Source organism: Arvicanthis niloticus, chromosome 3 (assembly GCF_011762505.2).
Source record: "Arvicanthis niloticus isolate mArvNil1 chromosome 3, mArvNil1.pat.X, whole genome shotgun sequence".
NCBI lineage: Eukaryota > Metazoa > Chordata > Mammalia > Rodentia > Muridae > Arvicanthis > Arvicanthis niloticus.
Window position 1 is genome coordinate 83,226,823 of NC_047660.1, and position 13,571 is coordinate 83,240,393.

General features: G+C 40.5%; 1 protein-coding gene across 3 annotated transcripts in view; it reads left to right on the top strand.

The window, feature by feature from the left end:
* Sfmbt1 (Scm like with four mbt domains 1) overlaps window positions 1–6,904 on the top strand; it is a 116,998-nt gene extending 110,094 nt beyond the window's left edge. For 2 of the 3 annotated variants that reach the window (XM_034499199.2, XM_034499198.2), the window contains exons 18-21: window positions 3,214–3,392; window positions 3,563–3,808; window positions 5,479–5,607; window positions 6,458–6,904. In XM_034499199.2, the coding sequence (XP_034355090.1) occupies window positions 3,214–3,392; window positions 3,563–3,808; window positions 5,479–5,607; window positions 6,458–6,598 (695 nt within the window). In that variant the 3' untranslated portion in view covers window positions 6,599–6,904. The remainder of the gene's footprint in view (window positions 1–3,213; window positions 3,393–3,562; window positions 3,809–5,478; window positions 5,608–6,457) is intronic. The other variant, XM_076931341.1, reaches the window with a different exon arrangement.
* Window positions 6,905–13,571: the final 6,667 nt, after the last annotated feature.

The following is a 13,571-nucleotide window of genomic DNA, read 5'->3' on the forward strand; positions in this document are numbered from 1 at the left end:
AGACGTGAACAACCGGATCCTTCTCAACAGCCTTTATTGTAGAAGCGCTTCATCATTCAGCAGGGAACCCCGAGTGCCCAGGGCGAGCTGCTTATATACCCTCAGCCCTGGGGGGGGGGGGGAGCGCGTGGAGGTATGCGATTGGTCAGAATTGCAGTGCTTCATTAGCATACCCCGCTCGGGAGGGGTGATTGGTTAGGATTGCAGTGCTTCATTAGCATATCCCACTCGGGAGGGGTTGGCACCAAAACTGAGTTGGCCCAAGGGTGATCGAATGCACAGTGCACTTGTTTACCAGTAGATCATACCAGAAGCTGGCGCCATCTTGACCAGCCGAATCGGGTCGGCGGCCTACATTTTAATCCTGAAAAAAAAAAGGCAACAAAAATAAAGTTGATGGACCTACTCTTTTTGTAACTGTAAGAGGAAACTATAATCATTGAAAGATTCTAATATTAAAGAGTAGCAGAATAAAGCAATGAGTTGAAACAGGATCTGGAAATAGAGTGGCATTTGCATGGTCACATTACTTTAACAAGGGTGACAAATAGTGAAGAAAGAGCTAAGTTTAAGGTAGTCCCAGTAACCTGTATATCTGAACTCTGGCTCCTTCCTCATACAGTATACAGATATCAACTTTAGACCTATCATAGATGCCTTTTGTGAAATCTAGAACTACAAAGCTTCTAAAAGAAAGCAAGAGTTGTCTCCAGACCTTAGAGCAAGCAAAGGTTTCTAGTGAGGACCCAGAAATACTGATGATAACAGGACACATAAGGCCAGGGAAGCTGTGGTTTTCAATATTGCCATTAAAGAGAAGACACCAAGCCATGGTATTGGGAAAATATGTTTAATGTGTGTGCAGCCAAGATTCCAGAACATTTTATGAATTTCCACAACTCTATAATAAAAGGGGAAGTTTTGAGATGATGCTGAGATGATAGCTGCATGTCATTTGAATATACTAACTATCATTGAATTGTATGCTTACAATAGTTAGTTGTAGTTTCATGAGTTTGAGTTTAAAATTTCTTTTTCCCCCCCTTGGAGAAGACTTTTTTTATTAATCATTTTATTCATTTACATTTCAAATGATATTCCCCCTTTCTAGTTTCCCTTCCATAAATCCCCCATCCCACACCCCTCCTTGCCTCTATGAGAAGGGTGCTCCTCCACCCACTCACCCATTCCTGCCTTCCCCTACACTGGGCCATCTAGCCTCCACAGGACCAAGGGCCTCTCCTCCCACTGATGCCAGACAAGGCCATCCTCTGCTACATATGCAGCCGGAGCCATGGGTCTCTCCATGTGTACTCTTTGGCTGGTGGTTTAGTCCCTGGGAGCTCTGGGTGGTCTGGTTAGTTGATATTCTTCCTATGGGGTTGCACATGTCTAGAATTAATGTTGATGATTTCATGCAGACTTCACTGAAGCCAGTAAACAATAGGCCACCAGGTAAATTGTATTTGTGGATTTATCTCAAAAAGTAAAAAGCAAGTTACAACTCAGTGTTGTGGCATCTGTGCAATCTTGAGTTCAGTCTACAGTGTCACAATTTTTTGTTTTTTGTTTTTTTTAAAATAAATGGAAAAGAAAACACTTTTAAACAATTAATAAAAGGCTTGTACAAACACGGAAGAAAATACACAGATGTGCAGTGAGATGTCCAGTGAGTGGCTTAGTGTAACTCGTTACTTGTGGAGTGGATGTTTGAGATTTGTAGTATCATGGATAGAACTTGGAGGTGTTACAGTAAGTGAAATAAATCAGACACACAAAGAAAATACTGAATATTCTCACTTCTATGTGGAGGCTAAAGTCAGTAATAGAATAGTGCTTATCACAGCCTGGGAAGAGTGTGCAGGAGGTGGGAATGGAGAGGAGTTGACTGATGGGTACAGTCCTGCAGTAGGATTAGAGGCGTATAGTTTTGCTCTTGTGTGTACACCTGTGTAAAGGTCCAGGACAAAGGCCTGAGGAGGCTCGGGAATACTGTCCACATTCTTTAAGACAAAAGCTTTTTGTTTTCTTGGAGATACAACTTAGACTGACTGGGTGGAAGGCTAACTTTTAGCAACATTTAATTTTATATTTAAAATAGTAGAGAGGATTTCAGATGTTTCTAATACAAAAAAATATAAATGTTTAAAGTGAAATATTAAATTGTTTACTCTGATCTTATCATTACATATTATACACATATTGGAATGTCATGTTGTACCACATAAATTTATGGTTTTTTAAGCTACAATGAGAAATTTCTATACACAAATATTGTTCAAGATATCTATCCTAAGGTCCAGCATTTTAATTATCAGATATTTGTGTAAAGCAGTGAAAGCACACCTTTTGTGAGGAGTTAAAGAAATAGCTTTATGGGGGGCTGGAGAGACGGCTCAGTGGTGAAGAGCACTGACTGCTCTTCCAGAGCTCCTGAGTTCAATTCCCAGCAACCACATGGTGGCTCACAACCATCTGTAATAAGATCTGATGCCCTCTTCTGGTGTGTCTGAAGACAGCTACAGTGTACTCACATACATAAAATAAATAAATAAATCTAAAGAAAGAGAGGGAGGGAAGGAGGGAGGGAGGGAGGGAGGGAGGGAGGGAGGGGAGGGGAGGGGAGGGGAGGGGAGGGGAGGGGAGGGGAGGGGAGGGGAGGGGAGGAGATAGCTTTGTGGATAAAAGCACTTACTGCTCCTGCAAAGAACCTGAGTTGTTCATTACAACTTTAATTACACTCAAAATCTGGGTATAGTCCAAGTGCTCATTAACAGTGAAATAGATGAATGGGTACCTCTATACAACAGAACCCTGCTCACCAACATACAGAAGAGATGAGACTAAATCACACTGCATGAAAAAAGCAGTTTATAAAGCAGTGCCCAATGCACGGTTCTGCAGAGAATATTCTGCAGAGAGGTCGTCTGCAGTGATGGGAATTGGAAGTGGTTGCTCTGCAGTGAGGAATTGGGACCCTGAGAACTTTATACCAATGGATATGTTCTCTGCCTTGACAGATCCAGGATTGCTTATATTTCTACATGTTGGTACAAATCAAATTATGCATTTCTCTGTTTATTCTAATGTGTGGAATTTAAACTGCAAATGTAGTATACCATTTTCTGCTGTGGTAGTAGAATCCTGTGGTTTTAAGGTACATAACAATAATTAAGCTACTTTTTTTCTTTCTTTTTGATCATTTATATCTAGCACACTATTATGGAAAGAAGAAAAATAAAAGAATTGGGAGACCACCCGGTGGACATAGTAATTTATCTTCTGCCTTGAAAAAAAGCAGTAAGAGGAGAAAAAGGCGGAAAAATATTTTTGTTCATAAGAAGAAACGCTCTTCTGCATCTGTTGACAATACCCCAGTGGGCTCACCCCAGGTATAAGATCTGTGACACATCCTCTCTAGGGGCCAAATGATCTCTGCCTTATAGTCTGTACACATAGTACCTACCCATCTTTTTAACTCCAATTTCTGGTCAGTAGATAGTTTTGTACCAGTGACTGGTTTGTCCTGGGTTAAAGAGAGATTTCTTTCCTTTTCCTCTAGGGAAGTGGGGGTGAAGATGAGGAAGATGCAGATGATGGAGATGATGATTCCCTAACTGAGGGCAGTACATCCGAGCATCAGGAGGAGTTACAGGAAGAGTCTGAAGTGTCAGAAAAAAAATCATGCGCTTCTTCTCCCACCCAGAATGAGACACCCACCCCACTGCCCCCAGACACACAGACCAATAAAAGAGACGCCCAGACTTCCTCACTCTCAGATGATGAAAATAAGCCTCCTTCACCAAAGGTACCATGTGAAAAGAATTTCTTCTCACAGTGTCCTCTCATTTCCCTCTGTCACTGTGTGTGGTGCCAGCATTCCACTTCTTTCCATATACACTTAGGAGGAATTTCTTGGGCCATTTTAAAGTGAGCCTGGGGCTGGAAAGAGGGCTTGGCAGTTGGGAAAACTCTTGCTCTTCTAGAGGACTCCAGTTAGGTTCCCAGCACCCATGAAGGGTGTCCCACAAAACTGACTGCAGATTCAGTTCTGACGTCCTCTTCTGGACCCTGTGGGCACAGCATGGACGTGCACACCTGAGTGTGTGCCTGCACATGCATATATACAAACACAAGTAAGTTAAAAGTAAGTAAAGTAATCCTCAAAGTTGTGATCTTCATGAGCTGCAAACATTATTTGGAGATTGTTAATGAAGGGCATTCTCAGAGATGCTGTTTGTTTTAAGTAAAAGGAAAAAGTTTCATTGCTAGTTTATTTATAACTTGCCACTTGGTTTAAGGAAAAGTGCTTATTTTCTAGAAACAAATCATTTACCCATTTAATTCTCTCATTCAGCTGTCTTGTTTAGCACTTTACTATGTACATAAATGTACACTGCATGACCTAAATAACACTAATGGCTATTACAATTAACTCACTGTTGTTGTAGTAATTATTTAAAAACAGCCGCTGGTCAAGCCGACTGTCTAGGCTGCAGCGTCTCTGCCTAGCCCAGCTGCCATGTTCCAAGGCCATGAGGCCACATGTGTGCTGCAGCTAGAATCGGCCAGCCCAAAACACCAGCCCTGCCACCCACGAGACGTCAGCGTGGAAATGGCTCTGCCAATCTCCCACGCTGTCTCTGCAAGGCTGAGCATTGCCCAGACCATCCCGCCAACCACGTGGGCCCAGTAAGAAAATGAGACTCTAATGCTTAAATTATCCAAAGGCTTTATATATTTAGTAATGATCAATAACAAGATGCCCTTACAGTCAGAGGTGTAACCCAATATGCAACCTAGATATACCAACTACCTTTGACTGCTACAGACAAGGGAACATCAGCCTCCATGTCCTTCTCTCTCATTCTTCGTCTCCCTCTTAGCTCCTCCTCTCCTTCCTCCTCCTCTCTTCTATTTACTCCTCCCACCTTAGCTTCCCCCTACACACTGTTTTAGAGCTGGCAGAGTGCTTGCCTAGCATGCATGAAGCCCTAGGTTCAGTCCTTAGTACAGCATAAAGTGAGGTACAACGTCATTCATGTTCCTGTAATCCCAGTGCTTGGGAGGTGGGTCAGGAGACCCCTCTAAAACAAAACAAAATTACCATTTTAAATAGGGCTTTTTAAGTGTCCCATTAACAGGAGCAATAAAAGATTTATTTTTCATGTTCTCATTGGAAATACCATTTGCTCTAGCATTCTACCAGAGAATAGCTAAGAACATCCAGAAACACATGTGGAACATAAATAAATAAGATAAAATTTGTATTATAAATTTCCCAAATAACTAATGCATGTGAGCCTCTTGTCTGCTTTGCTAGAAAAAATCAGTCTGAAAGAATAACTGGAGTGGGGAATGTCAGTCTTACAACTTCTTTGTATACTGCTGTGAAGAGTGTTTAATTTCTTTAAGAGACATTTTTAAAATATATGAGTTCTTACACTACTTGGTTTGATCTTGTTCTTGGGAATGAAGGAAATAAGGATTGAAGTTGATGAAAGGCTTCACCTGGACAGCAACCCCCTGAAGTGGAGTGTGGCCGACGTTGTGCGGTTCATCAGGTCCACTGACTGTGCTCCATTGGCAAGAATATTCCTTGATCAGGTAATCACAGACAGTATAATCTGTAATAACAATGTCTTTTTGATATAGAACTATGCATAAGTAAAAATTGCAAGTTTTAGGAAAAAAGACTTGTTTTCTTTTGTTACTCACAACCTACAACACAAGAGTATGGCTGTGTTTCCTCAGAATCTAAGTCTATCCTCTAAGTGACTTAAATTCAAGCATGTATTAATTGATCTCATCTTTTAAAAAGTGATTTGCTGCTTTTTAAAAAATGTATCATCTTGAATAGGCTGTAGAGTGATGACCAGTTTTAATGCAGGTATGGTGAAATACGAATAGTCATGGCAGACAGAAGATGTAGCGCCATACAAAACACTATCTATGACTATTACCCCCATACTTGGATAGTTGTGGTAGAGGCTCACGAGGTGGAGTCTAGACTAGGCTACATAATGACTTTGAGGCCAGTCTAAGCTACATAGTGAGACCATGTCTCAAAAATAAAACATGCCCTATCATCTTTGAATTCTTTTATAAGTTTTACAAGGTAGTAGAACATTAAAGTTTATAGTTAGTATTTTCAGATAGTTTTAGATTTAGATAGAGTGCTTTAAAAGTATTTCCTTTTCATAATTAATTATTAGTTACAGGGCTCCCTAGATACTGACTTTCTGTTGAGCAGAATCTGTAGATTGGAGTATCAAGGTTGGTAAATTTATTACCAATTCTGAAGGCTTCTCAGGGTGGCAGACTACCACTCTTTTCAAAGGGAAAGGTAATAGGGGAGGCACAGAACTGTAGTTGTGACTGTTGGTGCAAGTAGAGAGTGTTATGAAGGAGTCTCATTTGTGTGCACATCACAGCCTTTGTTCTTTATCCTCAACAGGAAATTGATGGGCAGGCCCTTCTGCTCCTTACCCTTCCCACCGTTCAAGAGTGCATGGACTTAAAGCTGGGCCCCGCCATCAAGCTCTGCCATCACATAGAGAGAATCAAGTTTGCTTTTTATGAGCAGTTTGCCAACTGAGAAGGACAAGCAGACTGAGCTGAGTCTTTGAAGCACAGTGGAGCAAACCCTTTGCCCTGCTCTACAGGTGCCTGCAGTAGTCCTGGGCTGTCAGCCTGCAAGTGTTGGCTTGCTATTTTTGCACTTTCAGGGAAGGAGGACCCACACTGAGGAAGCAAAACAGCACAAAAATGGCTCTTCTACAGTGCAAATATGGACTTCTGTTTAGAAGATTCCAGTTTAAAAAACATTGTGAGAAAACCATAAAAGTCTGAATTACCATTAATGGGACCTGAAACAAAGAATGATGGTGACAGCTGGGCCGCACCAATGTTGTTGTTTTCATTCTGTTTCTTCCCTCTGTAGATTGAACTCTGTTCTCTGCTTTCTCTTTCTTGAAAAGAGAGGACATAGCTTTAAGTCAGCACTGGTTTGGGACTGTGCCTAAGGCACATCAGTGCTTCATTGTTGTTGTGTTTTTAAGCTTTTTTTTTTTTTTTTTTAAATTAAAGCAGTTCATTTTGGGGATAATTAAGTGGCTCTAGGGTTTTGAATGTATAGTCACACTTTGATCCATTTTAAAATCTATTCTTAGGAGTTCCTTTGTTTACTACCTCTGTTGATGACTGCGCTTACAGCCATGAGTGACATTTTTTGTATGATGCCATTTTTAAGCTGAATGCTAAAACTTTGACAGAAATTAGAGAAGGCACTGCCTGCTTTCTTAAAGATATCATGTCGGCACTTACACCACCAGTCCCTTAACCAGTTTGTCCTAAGAATTCTACTATTGTGTCCTCCATCATGACCAGGTTTTGGCCACCATCATTAAGTGGCTTTACAAAGACCAATGGGTATTTCAGTTTAATTACTCTCTCCCTATCAGTTATGAAAGGTATTAAGTGGCTTTTATTTTATGTTTATTTTTCTGTAGAGTTGTTTTGACTACCTCTGTTTCATTTCTGGAGTTTCTACTCTCAGTGAAAATCAGTGTAGGTTCTTTGAACCTACTGTCAAGCCCATTTTTCTGGTTTTCTAGGTATGTCCAAGTAGACACGTAGCAGAGAAATGTGTCTTTGGGTATGGCACAAAGTATGAAGTTCCTTAATAGTGTCCTTGGTTATGAGTACTGAGAGGTAGTAGTTAAGAGTCTATGACCACGATACCCCAAATATCCCAGATCTTATCTCCTCTGGAAAGCTAAGCAGGGCCTGGTTGGTACTTGGATGGGAAAGGTGGTTAAGGAGTCTGGAAATCTCTGTCTAGCCACGTTTATGCCTGTCTTCAGTTAAACCAATTTAAATTGAATGTAATTACAATCCGAAGAGTCCCACTCAGTAGCTCATTCTTTTGAAGTTTTTTTTTTTTTTTTTTTTTTTTTTTTTTTTTTTTTTTTTTTTTTTTTTTTTTTTAATTAAACTCAAGTTGACGTGAAGCTCCAGGTGAATTTTCACTTACGATGGTGTTGCTAGCCTATTATAGAATAGCACTTGCTATGCTACAGCCATGAGTAAGGAAGACATGCATACACAGTTGCCTCCTTTAATGTTTTCCTTGTTGATTATTTATTTATTTATTTATTTTTGATTACCCTAATCCCTACAAATTTATACCCTAAGCATTTTTCCTCAAGAATTGAAAATGTTTTAAAACTGCAAACTGAGTAAATTCTAAACAAGTATACAAATATAAGGTAATATTATTACAAATTTAAATTGTGATTTTTTTTCTTTTCTCACCTCAACCCCCAGCTGTTTTTATGGACACTGGAAAAGTCTGTAGTCTGCGTCTCTGCTTCATAGGATAACCATCTAACCAAGTCTTAGAGCAGTAGCTCTTCACATAGGTTACCAACAGGAATATCTGGGAAGAAGCGTCACTGAAGGAATGGTTCATTTATTTGAGCTTACTTAGAAATCCATCTTCTAAAAACGTGATTCTTTCATGCCATGGAGGGAAGCAGACATGATACTAGGAAACAGTACTGGGAGACAGACATGTCATGTCTCTCTTCATTAGAATCTCCTGAGACTGCAAGAGTTGAGTCACCAATACAAAGGGGAGTCTTGTGAGGACATAAAACCTATGACTGTAGGATCTTACATTGTTACCTTAGTAAAATGAAAGGTGACAGCAATCACTGTAATTTACCTCTCTTCTTGACTCAGATCACAGAATGTAGAACTATCAGAGATGACAGGTATCTATCGTGCATGAAATGAAACACATGACCCAAGCCATGAGTGGGGCTGGGGGTAGGGTGGTACCATAATTATTCAGTCTCTGCTTTCTCCTTTAGAAAGATTAGCCATAAGTTAGACAAGAGGAGGGCTTCCCTAAATATTTTTTGCACTCTTATTGGGATACAGTGTACTTCAAAGATTATTTACCCCCATCCCTCCTCACACTTTAGAGGATGATTATATGAGAATTTTGCAGAACACTTTTTTTAGTACAAAATTCTACTCCCAAACTGGGTATGGTATTATATACCTTTAATCCCAGTACTTGGGAAGAGGAAACAAGGATCAGAAGTTTAAGATCAACCTTAGCTACATAGTGAATTCTAGGCTAGCCTGGATTATATGAGACCCTGCCCCTTATTAAAAATTATTTTAATTTCATGTATCTCTCAAAGATGCAGCGGTTAGGCTAGGTAGCAGTGATGGTTCATTTATGATGCTGGGATGTTTTAAGTTTTGATAATAGCTTGCATTGTTGGGATAAGTGGTTTATATGTTACACATTTGAATGTGAAATCTGTTTCTGAGACAGCCAACCTCAAGATTTTTGGAGGTATGCTCTAAGGAGACTGTGTGTCTGGAGTTCACCTGCAGTTGTTCTCATAGCTTGCCTGCAGTCACGTTTTTTGTGATTCATCTTTAACCTAGGTTGACAAACTTAGAAATACATGAACGGACTATATTGTCCTTCTAGACCTGAAAATTTAACTGACCAAAACTAAACTTTACAGCTATATTTGTCTTTTAGGGAAACCTTCAACTGTGCAGATTGGCTCTGATATTTTGACTATATCTGCTGATTTCCTTTGTGAAACATCTTTTCCTTTTCAAATATAAAGGATGCATTAATGGAGCCTTTTAATTACACCTTTAGCCTTTCTTTAGCAGTATATGCCACTCCCTGTTTTTATAATACAAGTATAAGAAGGGTACTAGCCAAGCTCTGGAAATGAAGATCTTAGTAAACATTTATTGAATTTTAATAGAGGCAGGCATAGAAAACCAGTTTAGAATTTGACCTTTGTATGCCTCCTCGGAAAATAAAAGTATTTTCACTGTGAGGGAAAGGGCATTAGACCAAAGCTTCCTGAGGACTTGAATACATTTTACATGCTCTTTAGAACCACTTTAGTACGAATGTGAAGCCTGAAGAAGGTAGATAGGACTGAAAACATCCCACCCCTCTCAAGCCAACATTGTTTCCAAGAGACACAGAACATCAGAGAGTCTAAATGAAAGGTAATAGCAGTGTAAAAACTATTGTAAAATCAGGGAAACTGTCACTGGGACTTACTTTTAGTTGGCACCTCTCACCAGAGCTTTGAAGAGATCCTTGTCCAGTTTGAGAGATTGCCAACAGTGCTGGGAGAGACCTTAGACTGTGGAAATAACACTGAGTTTGAACTCAACTTACATACTGGGAATATTCCATATGTGTGCAAAACCACACAAATTCCTGCGTTGTTCTTATGAAGTGAAGAAGCAAAGTAGAGAACTTGGGCAGACAAGATACTCCCTTTGTAAATTTGGATATCTCTGGTCCTAGGACCTTTGTATGTTCTGTGTCTCGTGACCATGATGCTGGCTCAGAGACTCTGTAAGGACAGAGCCTTCTGTACAACCAAGAAGTAATGGTCACTTTCCTGCCATTGGCTTTATTTATCTTAAATGTTTTACTTATGAACTTTGATGATTGATTGCTTTGTATGAGAATGGATGTACTTGGGGAATTTGAATCTATTCTAATAAGCTACCTATTGACCTGGAGTTTCGTTCTAAGAATTCTAAACTCAAAGTCCACTCATTTGGGGTTGTTTTCCTTAGTGCTTGTCTTCAGCCACATAGGTGGCTTTGCTCTGGGAACAGCCTTAAGTAGGAGGCACACAGATAGTAGGGGTTAATGCAGTGCATATTGATTTGCTTGCTGCTGTGTTTAAGAAGTCAAAATTTCACAAGAACCAGCAAAACCAGGGTGAAGGTTTATAGGAGAGGAAGGAGGATTTTTAAAAAGCAGGTTTAAAACTCATAATGCTTTTTCTGATGAGTCTGGTGTGGTAGGTACTATGGCCTACCATGGTGAAGTGTTGTGGAAGAGGGACAGGCAACAGACTCACCAGACAGTTGTCACTACCAGCAGTAAAGTGCAGAATGGAGCCATGGGGGAGGGGAAGGAAGGAAGGAGAGGGAGGGAGGGAAGGAACTTGTATGAGAGAGGAACTGCTCTCAGTGTGTGGAAACCCAGGCAGAAGGGTTCCTATATGGCTCATTCTGTCTAACTATGTCTAGCTTGGCAGAATTGAGGTGGTCACAACTTAAGTCACAATGCAGATGATTAGCAGAGGCTACAGAAGTTTACAAAGCTTAGGCTGAGGTGAAGCAGGCAGTCTCTAGTACTCTTGTGAGATTCTCTGGGGTTTTAACTGCTCGGGTTTTTCTCCACCTCCCTCCTTTTTTTGGTTGAATGTTCCCTAAAGACAATCAGGGGCTTGCCAATGGGACTCCAGGCTGCTTCCAGCACCATCCTTAGCCCTCTCTCCAATACTCTCTCTTTGGAAGTAATGCACTTTGTTTAATGTATTTTGCCTTTTAAACAAAACAAAACAAGTTGCTTGTTTGGAACAAAATGAGATGCTTTTGGCACTGTACCATTCCTGCTTGCTGTCTTTCCTCTTAATTTAAAATTTTTATGCGTTGAAGACAAAGTACACTTAAGGAGAAATATGCACAAGAATGCCTATTAAAATAACTTCCATCAAGTTTGATGGTATAATTTTAAAGGATTAAAAACAACAAAACTATTTTGAATGAATATATGTGTGCTTTTCTTTCTTTTTGGCAAATAAGTTTATAGTAAACTTGTGATATGACAGTTTTAAGTGGTTATGAGAAAGACAGGTATTAATCTAACTTTGTTTGTACTAACTTTACAGTAAGAAAGGCTTTTAGCTAGAGTACATTCTTCCAAACTCTTAGTAGGGCCTCAGAGAATCGTTTCTGAAGTGAGTAAGAGAGGCCCTTTCTACTTAAATAAAATTCTAGAAGTTAACCCAACACCCGCCCCTTGGTGTCTTAGCTCTCCCTTCTGGATTTAGATACTTTTTGTTTTGTTTCATTTTGTTTGTTGTTTTTCAAATTACTAAGAAGAGATGGGGTGAGCAGGGCCCTTCCCACTCCCCAGGGCCTGGGAATTCTGTTCCCGAATTCTGAAGACTCCATAGACCTGAGAGCCATCCACACCTAACTGTGCAGAGCAGTGTCATACCTGAGTGTGCAGAGCGGTGTCACATCTGACTCTTCAGAGCGGTGTCACATCTGAGTGTGCAGAGCAGTGTCACACCTGTGTGTACAGAGCAGTGTTACACCTGACTGCAGAGTGGTGTCACAACTGAGTGTGCAGAGCAGTGTCACATCTGAATGTACAGAGCGGTGTCATGTCTGACTGTTCAGAGTGGTGTCACACCTGACTCTGCAGAGCAGTGTCACATCTGAGTGTGCAGAATGGTGTCACACTTGACTGCAGAACAGTGTCACATCTGAGTGTGCAGAGTGGTGTCACATCTGACTGTTCAGAGCAGTTTCACACCTGAGTGTGCAAAGTGGTGTTACATCTGAGTGTACAGAGCGGTGTCACACCTGAGTGTGCAAAGTGGTGTCACATCTGAGTGTGCAGAGCAGTGTCACACCTGTGTGTGCAGAGCAATGCCACACGTGTGTACAGAGTTGTGTTTCTCCCAGACTCCATTTGTCAGCTGTATGTGCAGGTTTTTCATGAACTCTGTGTCTTCAAGCAACCAGTAATCCTGTGCCCAACCACAGCCTCTCTTGCTTTAAGACAGCCTCTGGTTCTACCCGAACATGAGCTGTAACTGCTGAGCGCTTTGTAAGGTCCTTCTTGGACTTAAAGGGAATGATGGGATCTTACATTTCCCTTATCTGTTCCATTTATTTTCCCAGTCTTTTTCAATAAATTTTTAAATAAATTTAAAGTGTATAAGTTAAAATTCAGGTAAATTTACATTTGTTCTGTGACAAGTCTGTTGGATTCAAGAGTGAATCAAGACTAGCTCTACCTTCAGGAACCACATACCCAAGAGAGAGACCTAGCTGTCTAATTTAACATACATATATCTGAACTACTGATGGACAGGCACACCCAGGAAGGTGACAGTGCAGTGGAGATGGGCAGCAGCTCGTGGAGCAGGGCTGGGAACAGCATCCATAAAACTAGAACACTGTATGGCGATAGAGGTGTATGAGTAGAGTGTAGAGAAAGGCTGCAGAACTGCCTTTCCCTTGAGTTATAGAGTCCATATTCATGTTCACCAAAAAAAAAAATCTTTGGAAAACATTTAGTCCTCTTTAATAATTAGAACTTCTTGAGGAAATTTCTTTAGATTTAGTATTTATTGTTCAACAAAGACAGCTTGGTGTAGGTTAGACCTGTACCATGTACATGTCTGCTAACATGTGGCAGAAAAGTCAGAGCTCTGAGGCACCAATAAGAGGCATATAGAGAGACAGCAGAGATATCTAGGGGCCTGGGTTGTAAGACAAACTTAAATGGGAGTCTGTCTGCACACTGGTGTTTTGGAGGAAAAAAATAAAATCAGACTGGGTGTGGTGGCATATGCCTTTAGACAAAGACAGGCAAATCCTGGTCTACGTAATGAGTTCCAGATGCTGTCTCAAAACAAAATCCATTCTATTTGTAGTTGTGTCTATCTCATAAGTGAACAGAGCAGGGAGTTGTG